We start from the raw sequence: 15,121 nt of genomic DNA, 5'->3' as shown, positions 1-15,121 counted from the left end.
TCAGGAGCCCAGCTGGGCTCTTCCTCCCACCCCTCGACAGGCTCAGAGCTTCAAACTCCCGTCATCTATCGTGGCCTTTCGGCCTGGCTTCTGGAGGAGAGAGGCACTTCTAAAAGTCATTTTGATGACAAAAGGGGAAATTGGGACGTGTGTTGGGGGTGGGGACTGGACAGGAGATGGTCACGAATAACTCGGACTGAAACCCGGCCTTTACAAGCACGTGGAGCAATCAGAACGCTCGTGCACTGCGAAATTTGGAAACCGAAGGCTAACCCAACACATAAACCATGATCCAACAGTTCCACTGCTGGGCACATGCCTGATAAAGGAAGCTCTGGTCCATCAAAAGGAAGTGCAGGGCAGTGCTATTCACAAGAGCCCAAGGAAACTGCCCAACACCCATCATCAGAACCTTCACCCGTGGAAAACTCTAGTAACAGAAGGAGCATCATTGCCTCAGGCGACCCCATGGATGAAACTCACAGACTGGACGCTGAGGGAGAGGCGCCTCATGCAACAGAGCACATACTGTATGCTTCGATCATCACAAGTTCAAGAACAGGCGAGACTAATCCTTGGAGAGGGAGGTGGGGGCAGGGGTTAATTCTTGCCAGGGAGTGTGCCTGGAAGGGAGCACACAGCCTGGAGGGGGCTTATGCGAGCTGGTAATACTCTGCTTCTTCATCTGGATGCTGCTTATACAGGTGGTTCACTTTGTAAACATTCACTGAGCTGCATGCTTATGATCTGTGCATTTTTCTATATGATACATGTTAATGAAATTTTACCAAAACAGAAGAAAACAACAAACACCGACCTTTAAATTATCTTCTTGCAGCCAAAAACTCCCCAACAACCTTCTCACCACCCCTCCCTGCTTCAGATCCTTCTGGCCCCCTTAACCCTTGTGCCTGGGTGACTAGGCAACACCCACCTCCCCCATGTTCTTTCTCACCACGCTCAGCTTCAGCCACCCAACATTTTCTCAGTTCCTTGACCGTGCTCAGGCCAGCTTCCAGGCTCTGACCAAGCTGTTCTCAGCCAGGACTTCCCCCTCCTAATTCCTGCTCATCCCCCCAAGTCCAGAGTGGATACACATCCTCTGGCTGAAGGACACACCTGCCTCTACGTCCTCAAAGCACCCTAGATGTCCCTACCAGAGTAGTCATCACTCCTCTTGTCACCACCTGACTTGTCTGTTTCCCTCATGAGCCTGGGAGTTCCACAAGGGCAAGAACTGAGTCCTCTTCCCTGTCTTATCCCCCAAACTTTGCCTGGCACTCAGTGGATGCTCTGTAAGTACATGAATGAATGAATTGGCCCTGCCCTCACCGTTTTAATCTAATGGTTACCAGCCTCTTCACTGTACAGATAAGGACACCACAGTCCAGGAAGGGCTCCAAGCTTGCTTGGCTGGCAGAGTCACAGCCCAAGGCCCAGGGCTATGAAGCTGCCTCAGGAGCCACCACTGCCCACTCATCCTCCACAAACAGAGCTTGCTCTGCTCAGTTCCGGGAGATGCGGAGCTCCACTCAGCCAGGAACACTGAGTGGCTCACCTGGCTCTGTCCTAAAGTCTGTCCGGACCCTGGGCTCATGGCTCTGGTGTGCTCTGTATGAAGGAAACCCCTGACCACTGACCAGAAGGAAAGCAGCAGGGGTGGGGACAGGGAGGGAACCAGCCTGGGTCAGGGCCTGAGCGAGGCTGGTCACAGACAAGCACAGAAAAAGCCCTGTGACCATGATGAACAAAACAAGGAGAAGAGAGACTGTTCTAGAATAAGAGAGACTAAAGAGACACACCAACAACATGTAACAAATGAACCTTGACTGGATCCTGACTTCCAAAGAAAGAAGTTCTAAAGTCATGTTGGTGACAACACGGGAAATTGGACTGCGTGTTGGATATCGTGACCCTTCACTCCAGCACTTCCCCTAAAACTAAGGACAAGCTTCCACATCAGCACACCACGATCACTATCTGACATGAGACACATTTTCCTGGCCTGTCTTCTGTCTCCCCGAGCATCAGGACTGTTGTGTGCTTTGCTCACTGCTGTGTCCTCAGGACCCGGCACATAGCAGGTGCTCCATGTGCATATTTGCTGAGTGAATGACCGCTGTACCCATAACTCCACAGCCTGCCTTTTTCACATTAATATGTTCCAAGACTGATGCAGGGTAATAACCACTGCACACAATTCATTCATTTTACCTGCTCTTAGTATTGCATCAGATGATTCATCTCTCACTTCTTGCACGTTGCTAATGGTCACCATCTCCAGTCTTTCACTATTCCAAACAATGACACAAGAAACGTCTGTCCACGTGCCTGGCGTCTGGGAGTGGAACTGCTGAGTCAGAGGCCACGTGCATGCGCAGCTTTACCTGATATGGCAACGCTATTCTCCGAGGTGCTTCTACAAATTTACACCCCCACAAGCTCCTGTTTCACCACATCCTTACCAGCAGAATGTTGGCAGATTTAACGTTTTCTGCTGATCAAATGGGTGCATACAGATGATATTTTTAAAATATAAGGTGATGTTTATTGAGCTTTAATTTGCCCACAAACTGTGGTAAACCCTTATGTGCCTTAACTCAAACAGTCTTTGCACCAACCCCGTGAGGTAAACCAGCAGCCCCATCACAGGGATGAGAAACTGAGGCTGGGGGTTGAGCGCCTTGCTATAAATACAGAGTGACGCTGTCTCTGAACCGTGGCTACAGACCCGCAGCCTGCCTCTCAACCACTACTTCTCCCTCCTGCCTCAGAGTTTCCATCTCTTCTTTGGTATTTTTTGTCACTGTCCAAAACTTCCGTATTGAGCATGTGTTATTTTATAAGGGGCAAAAGAGCCTTACTAAACTTTATTTTAAAGTAGTTTTTTCAGTGGTCCCCACCCCTGGCAGTGACAGGAGAGGCCAGGGTGGGGAGAGGGCCCGGGGCTTGGTGGACTGGCCTGGTGCTCACCACCTCTCTCTCTCTTCTCTCTCTCTCCTGCGCGCCCTTCTGAAAGTGAAAGGAGATTCTCCCCAGACTGTGGGGGTGGGGTCCTAAGGCCTTCTCTGGGGCTTTCTCAGGCTCCCTGCAGGCCCCCTCAATTCTCACGCACTCGTCTGCCGGGCCCCACTCACCAGGTCTGGTTGGTGCTGGTGTCTTGGTGCAGAAGGGAGCTGAGCACGTAAGGCGCGCCTCCCTCGGGAGTCACCCAGGCCCAGGCCACATCCACATTGAAGGCCTCCAGGGGAGCCAGGCCTGTGGAGAGAAGAGGAATATTTAACAAAGTCACCTGTTGAGGCCGTGGTTGGGCCTTTTATGCCCATTATTCCATCAAATCCTGCAGTCATCATCCGCATTTTACAGATGAGAAAAGTGAGACTCCCAAGGATCTTTTTTCCATGGGAATACGACTGGAATGCAGGTGTTATCTCACCCACAGCCCCTGATTTTCTTACTAAACCAAGCTGTGTCAGCACTGAGACCCCCCTCCTCCAGGAGGCCTTCCCTGGTTCTCCCCCAGAAGCACTTCCCACCTTATCACACCTCCCTCTGTGCACTTTCTGTACCTGTCCCGTAGCACACACCCATCACTGTGTCTTGTACCAAAGTTAGACTAGACTATGAGGCCCAGGGATAGGCTCTGCATATATTCTATGCATGTACCCTCCATCAAATGACCCAAGAGAAAACCTATGTCCTCAAAAATACCAACACGAGAATGTTTATAGCACCTTTATTTGTAATAGTCCTGAACTGGAAATAACCCAAATACCCATCAACTGGGAAAGGGAGAAACTCACTGTGGTATATTCAGACAATGGAATACTACTCGGGAGGAGAAAGGAAGGAACAAGCAACACACACAACAAGATGGGTGAATCACAAAAATCATTATGCCGAGTGGAAGAAGTCTTACCTAAAAGAGTATCTACTGTGTAATTCCATATACAATGTTCTAGAACCAGCAAAGCTAATCTATAGTAAGAAATACTGCCTGGGGAGGGGGATTAAATGAGATGGGACAGGAAGTTACTTCCTGGGGTGATGGAAATAGCTTGTATCCTGATAGGAGGTTGGATCACAAAGGTGTGCCCATTTGTCAAAAACACATTGAATGGTCCAAATAAAATGGGTGAATTTCACTGAATGCAAGTTTTACCTAAAAAAAAAATGTACAGGGATGAAGTTACTGATGCCTGCAATTCACTTTGCAATGCATCAAAATATAAGACGTCTTAATGGATGGAGAGATGGATATATAGTGATGGACATATATGGATAGATACATGTAGATGGACATATATATTTTTGTATATATAAAATATATAACATATATGTAAATACGTATTATATATATATAAAATAGGTACATGATAATGCAAATGTAACAGAATGTGGACAATTGTAAAATCTAAGTGTGGTATGTGATTGTCCACTGTACAATTTTTTCAACTTTTCTATATGCTTGAAATTTTTCATTAAAAATTCTTTTGGAAATACTGACAGATTGCCCCCCATGGAGGCTGTGCCAATTCACATTCCAACAACAGAAGAGGAGAAGGTCTGTTCCTTGCAGCACTGCTTGAACTGACTGTGTGCAGACCTTTTCATCCTTGGTTTGTTTTTTTTTAAAGAATTGACACCTGAGCTAACAACTGTTGCCAATCTTCTATTTTTTTTTTCTGCTTTTTCTCCCCAAATCCCCCCAGTACATAGTTGTATATTTTAGTTGTGGGTCCTTCTGGTTGTAGCATTGGGACGCCACCTCAGCATGGCCTGACCAGCAGTGCCACGTCCACACCCAGGATCCACGCTGGCGAAACCCTGGGCCACTAAAGCGGAGCGCGCGAACTTAACCACTCAGCCACAGGACCAGCCCCTCATCCTTGTTTTTTTGTTCCAAAATTGTTTTTCAATTATGAGTGAGATCAAGCCTCTTATTACAAGTTTGTTTCCTGACTATTCATATACATTAACCATTTTATGAGCTATTTTTTTTCTTATTCATTTGTAAGAGCTTTTTGTATCCATAAGAAATTGTCAATGTGTTACAGATATTGTTTCCAATTTAGCTGTGTATTTGGCTTGCATATGATATTTTCTTCCCAGGTCTGTGTTCTGTATGTAGTCAAATTATTTTTCCGTTATGACTCTTGAGTTTTGTATTATGTTTCACCATTAAGAGATTATGTTTTTTAATTCATTCATGTTTCCTTCAATATTTTGTTTGTTCCATTTCTTATGTTTGAATCTGTGATTCATCTAGACTTTATTTTTGCATGTGGAGTGAAATAGGGATCCAGCTTTATTTTTTCTTCCCCCAAATGAAATTGTCTCAGCATTATTTCTTGAAGAGCGTATATTATCCCCATAGATTTGAAATACCACCTTCATCATTCTCAAAATTTTCATATGCATTTGGGTCTCTGTCACGACTCAGTTCTGCTCCACTGACCTAGTCACCTCTTGCTTGGACATGTTCATTAGTCTCCTGATCTTTCTCTTCCAAGACTTGTCCCTCTGGATACCTCCTCTCCATACCAGCTGCCAGAAGAATTTTTAAAAGCATGGTCTGATCATGTTACTCCACTGCTTAAAATTCTAATGTATATTTACACACAAAAAAGGCAAGCAGATGTTCAGTCCACAGACTTATCTGTTCAATTACTGTTCAATTAACAACTTTCTGCCATAATGGCTCTTGAAAAGCTATACCAGTTTTTGGATAACTCTCCTTTTTTCCGATGGTATAATGACTTTTTAATCCCTGAATATAACAAACAAAGATGCAATGATATTCTGATCACGCTTTCAGGCAAAAACACATTCGTCAACTTACTTTATACAACAGTTTCTAGCCCAACAATATCGTACAAAACAAATGCGCATTGCTTACCATGTTTGGATAAACCCAAAATGCTTTGTTTTGCAAATGCATGCCAACTGAGGGGGCTGAAGACACAGTATTTTCTGATTCGCAATCTTTGAGTGCACAAGTTATTTCCACGTGTTTTGAAGTGCTTTCAGGGTTTGTATTTGTTTTGTCCTCAAGGTATTTTTCTGTGCTATAACTTTATTTTTAAAGGTAGTTTGAGTGCAAGATAGACATGAGTCTCCAAAAGGTTGAAAAGCAAGGACAAAACAGTGCAGAAAGAAAAATGAACCTTCCCAAGAATGACTCCCTCACACCCACCCTCCACTACCCACCATGAACTCTTCAATTTCTCCTTTAAGGAGGACAATAAACCTTCATTACAATAAGCTCTACCTGTAAACTGTATTTTTATATTCAAATTATTATTATTTTTTTAAAGATTTTATTTTTTCCTTTTTCTCCCCAAAGCCCCCCAGTACATAGTTGTGTATTCTTCATTGTGGGTTCTTCTAGTTGTGGCATGTGGGACGCTGGCCCAGCGTGGTCCGATGAGCAGCGCCATGTCCGCGCCCAGGATTCGAACCAACGAAACACTGGGCCGCCTGCAGCGGAGCGCGCGAACCCAACCACTCGGCCACGGGGCCAGCCCCTCAAATTATTTTTTTTAATGTAAACTTTTTTCATTGGTCAATCAGTAAATTTTCCATCAGTAAAAATTGTGTGGGTATTGGGTTGGATGGAATGCATCACAATTTTTCCATTGAAATTGATGGAAATATTTTTTTCCAGTTAATTTTTTTTCACTTAGCTGTAGAAATTTTAGGAATAAATTTAAATCATTAGGCAAAGGATAGGTTTACAGACTATTTTATCTTCTCTATGAGGAAGAGAAGGAAATACACACAGACAAAAGTGTTGTTCTTCATTCACCAGGGAGATATAGCAATTTTAAGTCTGTATGTATCCAATAACATCACTTCAAAATATAGAAAGCAAAAATTGACTGAATTAAGAGGAAAAATGCAAACATCCACAACCAAAGTGGGAGACGTTAATGCTTTAACAAACCTTTCACATTAGTTATAAAAGCAGACCAAAAAAATCAGTAAAGATATAGAAGGTCTGAACAACACAATTAACAAGCTTGATCTAATTAACTAACAGAACACAGTACCCAACAATGGTAAAATAAACATTTTTTCAAGAGCACATGAAGCATTTACCAAAATTGACCGTACGGCTGAGTCATAAAGCAAGCCTCAATAAATTCCAGTGGAGTGAAATGGTTCAGACTATGTTCTCCGACGAAAGTGGAATTAAACTAGAAATCAATAACGAAAGAAAACTAGAAAAATCTGAACTTCTTGGAAATTAAGTAATGCACTTCTAAGCAACCTAGGGTCAAAGGTGAAATACAATGGAAATTTTTAAATACTTTGAACTGAATGAGAATTAAAGATATGACAAATCGAAAACTGTGGATACAGTTAAAGCAGTGCTTAGGAGAAACATACCGCCTTAGTGCATATGTTAAAAAAGGAGGAAGGCTGAAGCTAAGCTTCCAACTCAAAAAGCTAAAACAATAGCAAATCAAACCCAAAGAAAGTACAGGAAGGAATGAAAATATGAGCATATATCAGTGAGACAGAAAACTAACCTATGGCAGAGAAAATCAACAAAGCTAAAGTTTGTTTTTTAAAAACAATAATAAAACTGATAAACTTCTAGCAACTGATCAAGAAAAAAATAAAGAAACCACACAAATTACCAATATGAATGAAAAAGAGGCCATCAGAATAGATCCTAAGAAGTAATAAGAGGATAGTATGTACAACTTTATACCAGTAAGCTGTGACAATTTAAGTGAAATGGACAAATTCCTTGAAATAAATATTTACGAAAATTGACAAAAGAAATGTAATCTGAATAATCCCATATAAAAGAAATTTAATCCATTATTAAAATAAAAACCTTAGGGGTCGGCCCGGTTGTGAAGCAGTTAAGTGCACACATTCCACTTCCGCGGCCCGGGGTCCAGTGACCTGGATCCCAGGTGCAGACATGGCACCGCTTGGCAAGCCATGCTGTGGCAGGAGTCCCACATAGAAAGTAGAGGAAGATGGGCACGGACGTTAGCTCAGGGCCAGTCTTCCTCAGCAAAAAGAGGAGGATTGGCGGCAGCTGTTAGCTCAGGGCTAATCTTCCTCAAAAAATAAATAAATAAAAACTTTAGGAGGAATTCCAAGCCAGAGGGCTTCACTGATGAACTGTTCCAAACATTTAAAGAAGAAATATTGATCTTATACAAACTGTTTAATACTGATTTGTGACAAAAATTCATAGCAAGCTAAGAATAGAAGGGAATTTCTTTAATCTGATCAAGAATATCCACAAAAGTCCTTCAACAAACATCATTCTTAATGTTGAGTTATTGAAAGCTTTCCCCCACTTTTTTTTTTTTTTGAGGAAGATTAGCCTACCACAGCATGGCGTGCCAAGCGGTGCCATGTCCGCACCCGGGATCCAAACCAAGTAGTGCCATGTCTGCACCCAGGATCCGAACCTGCAAACCCCAGGCCACCGAAGCAGAATGTGTGCACTTAACCACTTTGCCACCAGGCCGGCCCTGAGCTTTTCCCTTAAAATCAGGCATGAGCACAAGGATGCCCAATCCTACCACTTCTATTCAACATTTTACTGGAGGTCTTTTCCCCCCCCCGCCCCGAGGAAGATTAGCCCTGAGCTAACAGCTGCCGCCAATCCTCCTCTTTTTGCTAAGGAAGACTGGCCCTGAGCTAACATCCATGCCCATCTTCCTCTACTTTCTATGTGGGATGCCTACCACAGCATGGCTTGCCACGCGGTGCCATGTCCGCTTCCGGGATCTGAACAAGTGAACCCCAGGCCGCCAAAGTGGAATATGTGCACTTAACTGCTGTGCCACTGGGCCAGCCCCTACTGGAGGTCTTAAAGCAGTAAGAAAAGAAAAAAAACATAGGGCATAAAGATTAAAAAGGAAAAAAACTGTCATTATTTGCAGATAACATCATTGGGTAGATTGAAAAATCCAACAGATCCACAAACATTGAGAATTAATAAGTGCCTTTACCAGGTCACTGGATAAAGAGGCAACATACAAAGAACCACTGGACTTCTATAGACCATCAATGATAAAATAAAGGATGAAAAATTTTAAAACATGCCATTAACAAAAGATATAAAGAAATCAAACACCCAAAAATAAATATAACTAATGATATACAAAACCTCTACATTTAAAACTGTAGAATATTGGGAGAAATTAAAGAAAATCTAAATAGAGAAACAGATCGTGCTGATGAATTAGAAGACTCAATATTGTTATCGATTATCACTATATTGATCTATAGCTTCAATAACAGCCCAATCAAAACCCCAGCAAATTATTGGAGGGGAGGGGATGTTAACAGGTCGATTTAAAAATTTATATGAAAATGCAGAGAGCAAGAATAGTCAAGGCACTCTTGAAGAATAACAAACCTGTAGGACTTACACTATCATTTACCAAGACTTATTATAAAGTCATAGTCATTAAGACAGAAGTATACTGGCACAAGCTTAGACAAATAGACCAAAGGAACAAAAGAGTCCAAAAGCATATGGTCACCTGATTTATGTCAAAGGTGACAGTGAAGAACAGGGAGGAAAGATGATCTTGTTAATAAGTGGTGCTGGGTCACTTGGATATCAACAGTGAAAAAAAATTACTCTTGACTCTTCTCTCACATCGTATGCAAAAAATCAGTTCCAGATGGAGTGAAGATTTAAAGTGGATTTAGATGGATTGTACATCCAAACATGGAAAATAAAACAATAAAGCTTTTAAGAGAAGACAGAGGACTTTGGAGCAGACAAATATTTTTTAAACAGGACACAAAAAACACTAACCGTAAAGGAAAGAATTGATAAACCGAACTTCGTTAAACTTAAGAACTTCTGTTTATCAAAAGAAACCATCAAGACAGTGAAAAGGCAAGCCACAGAGTGAGTGAAGATATTTGCAATGCAAACATCTGATGAAAGATTTATATCAGGACATGTAAAGAATTCTTATAGATCAATAAGAAAAAAGGTATGCAAGCCCACAGAAAAATGACATTTCACAAAAGAGATGATCCAAATGGCAAATAATCACATGAGAAGGCACTCGCTAGACTTCAGAGAAAGGCAAATTAAAACCAAGACGTGACACCATTACACAACCACCAGAATGGCTAAAATGAAAAAGACGATACTAAGTTTTGACAATGATGTGGAACAACTAGAACTCTCAACTACTGCTGGTAGGAGTGTAAACTTGTACAACTCCTTTAAAAACCATTTGCTGGTGTCGATTAAAGCTGAGAATATGCATAACTCATGGCCCAGCAATTCCACTCTTAGGCATATACCCAACAGAAATGTGTTTATATGTCCACAAAATGACATGTACAAGAATGTTCATAGCCTCACTATTCATAATAACCCTGAACTGGAACAACCCAAATACCCACCAACAATAGCAAGGATAAATAAGTTGTGGTATAGTTACCAATGGAATACTCTACAGCAAAGAAAATAATCTACAATAAGGTGGATGGACCTCATAAACACAGTGTTGAGTGAAACACACCAGGAATAAAATAGAATATACTGTTAATTCCATTTATATAAAATTTAAAACAGGCAAACTCATCTATGGTATTATAGGTCAGGAAAGTGGTTACCTTGGGGGTAAGGTAGTGACTGGAGGGGATGACAGAGGATACTTCTGGGGTGCTGGTAATGTTCTGTTTCTTGAAACGGGTACTAGTGACACGGATTTGATTTAATTTGAGAATTCACTGATCTGAATTTGTCCGTTTTTCTGTATGTCGTACTTTAAAAAACATTTACATTAAAAAATAATAATTGCAAGTGTTTGAGACACATTGAATATATAAAATTCCATGAGTTCATAATGATATTTAAAAGAAAGAAAGAGAAAAAAATAAAAACAAAAGGAATCAGAACACTGCATTGGCCGCCATTGAAAGTAACAAGGGCACCATCCCCTTATTCTGAAAACTGACTAGTAAAGGGAAGGTGAGAAGGACTTTTCTTGCATTTCATACATAAACTGCATTTCAGGGTCACCAAATAGTCCTAGTTGATGAGAAAAAGTTCTTTACAGAAGAATTAGTACTAATGAATGTGGGAGGAATAATAGAAGCACAAAAACACAATTTTGCAAGCCATAAAGGAACACTAATTAATTCAGGCCATGATCATCGATGGATGAAACTACTAGATGGAAGTTTGATAGAGAAGTTTACCCTTAGGCTGACACCCCCTGAGCCCACCAGTTAAGCTTAGCATCCCCAAGAGGGGTCCCAGGCACATGCACCTCCTGGTGTGAGGCCCTGGGAAGGATACGGGGGCCTAAGACTCTGCATTTCTAACAAGTTCCCACGTGATGCCCATGCTGCTGTCCTCAGACCAGATTTTGAGTAGCAAGTCTTTAAAATACTTCAGCCAAGGAACCAAAAAGGGGGAGTGAGATAAATGCAGGAAGCATGGCAAAATCCTCATCATGGCTTAGACTATGCTCCCCAAAAAAGTTAGACCTGAATTTAACAAAGGCCTTAGCACTAACTTCCAGGTTTTGGGAAATTCAGGAGATAGAAAGAAAAATCACACCAAGAGGAAGCAAACACACAAATCCTGAATGACAATGTTCTATAAGACAAGCGACCAAGTTCTGCAATAAAGCAGAGACTCAAAAACACACAATCCCAAAAATGGGTGAGGGGGCCACTCTGGACTAAGAGGCATTACAACCAAAGGGAACGTGTGGACCTTATCTGAATCTTGATATGAACACACCAACTGTTAAAAAATAGACATTTGGAGACCATCAGGAAGAAAAGGATATGAACTGGGTATTAGATGATACCAAAGAATTATTGTTAATTTTGTTAGGTGATAAGAACATTGCAGCCCTGCAAGTAAAACCCGTGTACTTCAATGCCTACTGAAGCATTTAGGGGTGAAATGACTCTGATGAAAATTCCACGATGTGTGGGTTTTTTTAAAAATAATGCTTTGGGGCCAGCTCTGGTGGTCTAGTGGTTAAGTTTGGTGCACTCCGCTTCAGCAGCCCAGGTTTCGTTCCTGGGTGTGGACCTACACCACTCGTCTGTCAGTGGCCATGATGTGGTAGCAGCTCACAGACGAAAAGAGGAAGATGGGCGGCAGACGTTAGCTCAGGGCGAATCTTCCTCAGCAAAAAAATATAACTAAATAAATTAATTAGTTAAAAAAATAAAATAATGCTTCTGAAACATTAGCATGCAAACCAATCTCCCAAGAGTCTTCTTAGAATGCAGACTTCCATTCAGTAGGTGAGGCAGCGGGGCTGAGATCTAGTCTGACAAGCTCCTAAATGGGGCCATGCTGCTGGTCCCCTGAGAAAATTCTGAGCAGCAAGGATTTAAAATGTGTTGGCAAAGGAAACAGGAAGGGACAGTGAAATAACTGCAGCAAGCGTGGCAAATCCTGATAATCGTGTCATCTGGGTGATGGGTGTATTGGGTTGATTATTGTTATTTTCTCTACTTTTGTACATGCTTAAAATTTTGTTACCAAAAACCACCCTTCCACAGGCTCAAGGAGGAGGTGGACTGTGAGGGGGCTCGGGGGCAGTGTCTACTCCCCCATCTCTGCATTCCCAGTGCCTCTCCCTGTGCCTGGCCCACAGCTGGCTCTGTACTCCATTCGCCTCCCTCCACACCTCTGCCTTCCCACAATGATTTGTGGTGATGCATAAAAATACACAATACACTGAGGTAAAACTTGTTTTAAAATACTGGGGCAGGCAAAAAAAAAAAGGACAGAAGGAAAATAATAGTTAGAAAAAGACGGGTGAGGGGCCTGGCCCAGTGGCTTAGCCGTTAAGTGCACACGTTCTGCTTCAGTGGCCTGGGGTTCGCTGGCTCGGATCCCGGGTGCAGACATGGCACCACTTGGCAAGCCATGCTGTGGTAGGTGTCCCACATATGAAGTAGAGGAAGATGGGCACCGATGTTATCTGAGGGCCAGTCTTCCTCAGCAAAAAGAGGAGGATTGGCAGCAGATGTTAGCTCAGGGCTAATCTTCCTCAAAAAAAAAAAAAAAAAAAAAAAAAGACGGCTGAAAAAAAGGAAGGGTTCAGAGTAAACCAAGAAGGAGGCTCAGCTATCTTGTCTATCAACAAGTAGTTTCTATGATGGGTCCCACTTTAGTCTCTGAACACAGCACTGGCACTTAATAAAATTATTTGCCGAATAAATAAATAAATGAATGAATTCTCTTGAAGCCAATATAAGGATGAAAACAATTGGTTATACCATTCACAGTGTCCACAAAATTGGGAAAAAACTATGTTGATGAAGCAGAAAAAAAACAGAAAACCAGAAAAAAGTTTCCCTGAGGGTTCTCTTAGCAAGAACACTAGAAGAATGGGGGCAGGGTGGGGTAAAAAACAAACAACAACGAAATAGAATGAACAAACTTGCACCCCAGTTTTGACAGCGCTGTCAGTTGTGTCCTCCCTGCCGTCACCCCAAAGTAAAATGCAGACAATGCCTCCAGACCATGAGCTCTTCCCTGTCTGGGGGCCATGGATGCCTCTGCGAATCTGATGACAGCGTCAGAACTCTCCCCAACCCCCCAAGAGCACATTTACACAAATCTTACTCTCCCTGAAGTGCTGAACCCCCTCCTGGGCACTCCGTACCCCGACAGCCTCTTACCACAATCTGAAATGACCTTGCTCATCTCCTTCTTTGCTTATTGCCGGTGACTGTCTGCCCACTGGTGAGCCCCCCCAGGGCAAAGACTGTGTGTGTCTGCTAGTTCACCGCGTCACCCCAGGGCCTGGTGCAGCGGCCACACTTGGTAGGTGCTGGATGGGCAAGGGGGCTCATAGACTCCTGTGGACAGCCCATGGGCCCCCAAGGGCTCCAGATCAAGACCCCAGCTGGGGAGTGGGGAGCACTGTCCTTCATGAACACAGAGCTCAGATAAAGGATAACTGACAGGGAGTTTGGACTCAGGCTCCTTGGTCCAGTTCATGCTGAGCCCTGTATTTCCTGCTCAGCCAGGCTGGGTAAGAGTGGACATCATCGAGGGGCCAGCCCGGTGGCGCAGTGGTTAAGTTCGCACATTCTGCTATGGTGGCCTAGAGTTTGCCAGTCCGGATCCCTGGTGCGGACCTACGCACCACTTAACAAGCCATGCTGTGGCAGGCATCCCACATATAAAATAGAGGAAGATGGGCATGGATGTTAGCTCAGGGCCAATCTTCCTTAGCAAAAAAGAAGGGGAGGATTGGAGGTGGATGTTAACTCAGGGCCAGTCTTCCTCAAAAACAAAAAAGAGAGGATGTCAGTGAACTGACCAGGAGAGAACTAAAACATGAGGACCACCAGCTTCTTACACGGGGTGTTTGGAAGGCCTCCTTTCCCCCTTTCCACATGTAACTGACAGACATGATTTGAAACCCCTGAGATAAGTCCCGTCTCCTCACTGGGCATCAGTAGCACCTCCCTGCCCAGCCCGATGCCCCATCTGCTAGGTCTGCTCTTCAGCCATGTGGAGCTCCTCTACACCACACTCCCTGAATTCTGCACCCTTCCCACCCCTGGGCCTTTGCACAAGCAGTACTCTCTGCCCAGCATGACTTCCTCACCACTCTTCTACTCTGCCCCATCCTTTAGGGCCCTGCTTAGGCACTCCTTGCCCCAGGAGCCAAGCGAGATTCTCAGCCAGAGTAACTCACTTGTCCCCAACATCCTGTGGTGTCTCTGTCTGGCTCTGACTAAACCCTGTCTGGGTCAGAGTGATCTGTGATTAAGTCTGTCTACCCCAAGCTGTGATCTGATCTGAGTCATCCGCGATACCCCCCAACAGCAAAGCCCAGCTCAGCACAGGGCCAGGCCCAGAAGAGGTACCCTGGAAATGTCAGAGGGGGCCAGAGACTCCTGTTCCCCACCCACCCCCCATCCCCATTTCACTTTGTTCATCTTGGTGTGAGATCCCTAAGGGGGAAGAGAGGAGATGAGCAGAGAGACAATCACATCTACCCTCCTGGAGCACCCGCTGTCCTCCAGGCACCATGCCAGGTGCTGAGGCTCAGAGAGGGCGAGTGATTTGCTCGTGGCCCATCAGCAAACTGAATAATTGTGCCTGGGGCCAGGTCTGCCT

At 43.6% G+C, this 15,121-nt stretch overlaps 1 protein-coding gene across 8 annotated transcripts in view; it reads right to left on the bottom strand.

Moving 5' to 3' along the window:
- ITGAE (integrin subunit alpha E) overlaps window positions 1-15,121 on the bottom strand; it is a 65,442-nt gene that overhangs the window by 45,919 nt on the left and 4,402 nt on the right. For all 8 annotated transcript variants that reach the window (XR_011493627.1, XR_006512242.2, XR_011493624.1 and 5 more), the window contains exon 2: window positions 3,138-3,258. Coding sequence is in view for 3 of the 8 variants with exons in the window: in XM_014832678.3 (XP_014688164.1) it covers window positions 3,138-3,258 (121 nt within the window). In the remaining 5 variants the exon portion in view is untranslated. The remainder of the gene's footprint in view (window positions 1-3,137; window positions 3,259-15,121) is intronic.

Source organism: Equus asinus, chromosome 13 (assembly GCF_041296235.1).
Source record: "Equus asinus isolate D_3611 breed Donkey chromosome 13, EquAss-T2T_v2, whole genome shotgun sequence".
NCBI classification, from domain to species: Eukaryota; Metazoa; Chordata; class Mammalia; order Perissodactyla; family Equidae; genus Equus; species Equus asinus.
The sequence above is the reverse complement of the archived record's forward strand: the minus strand, read 5'-3'. Positions and strand labels throughout refer to the sequence as shown.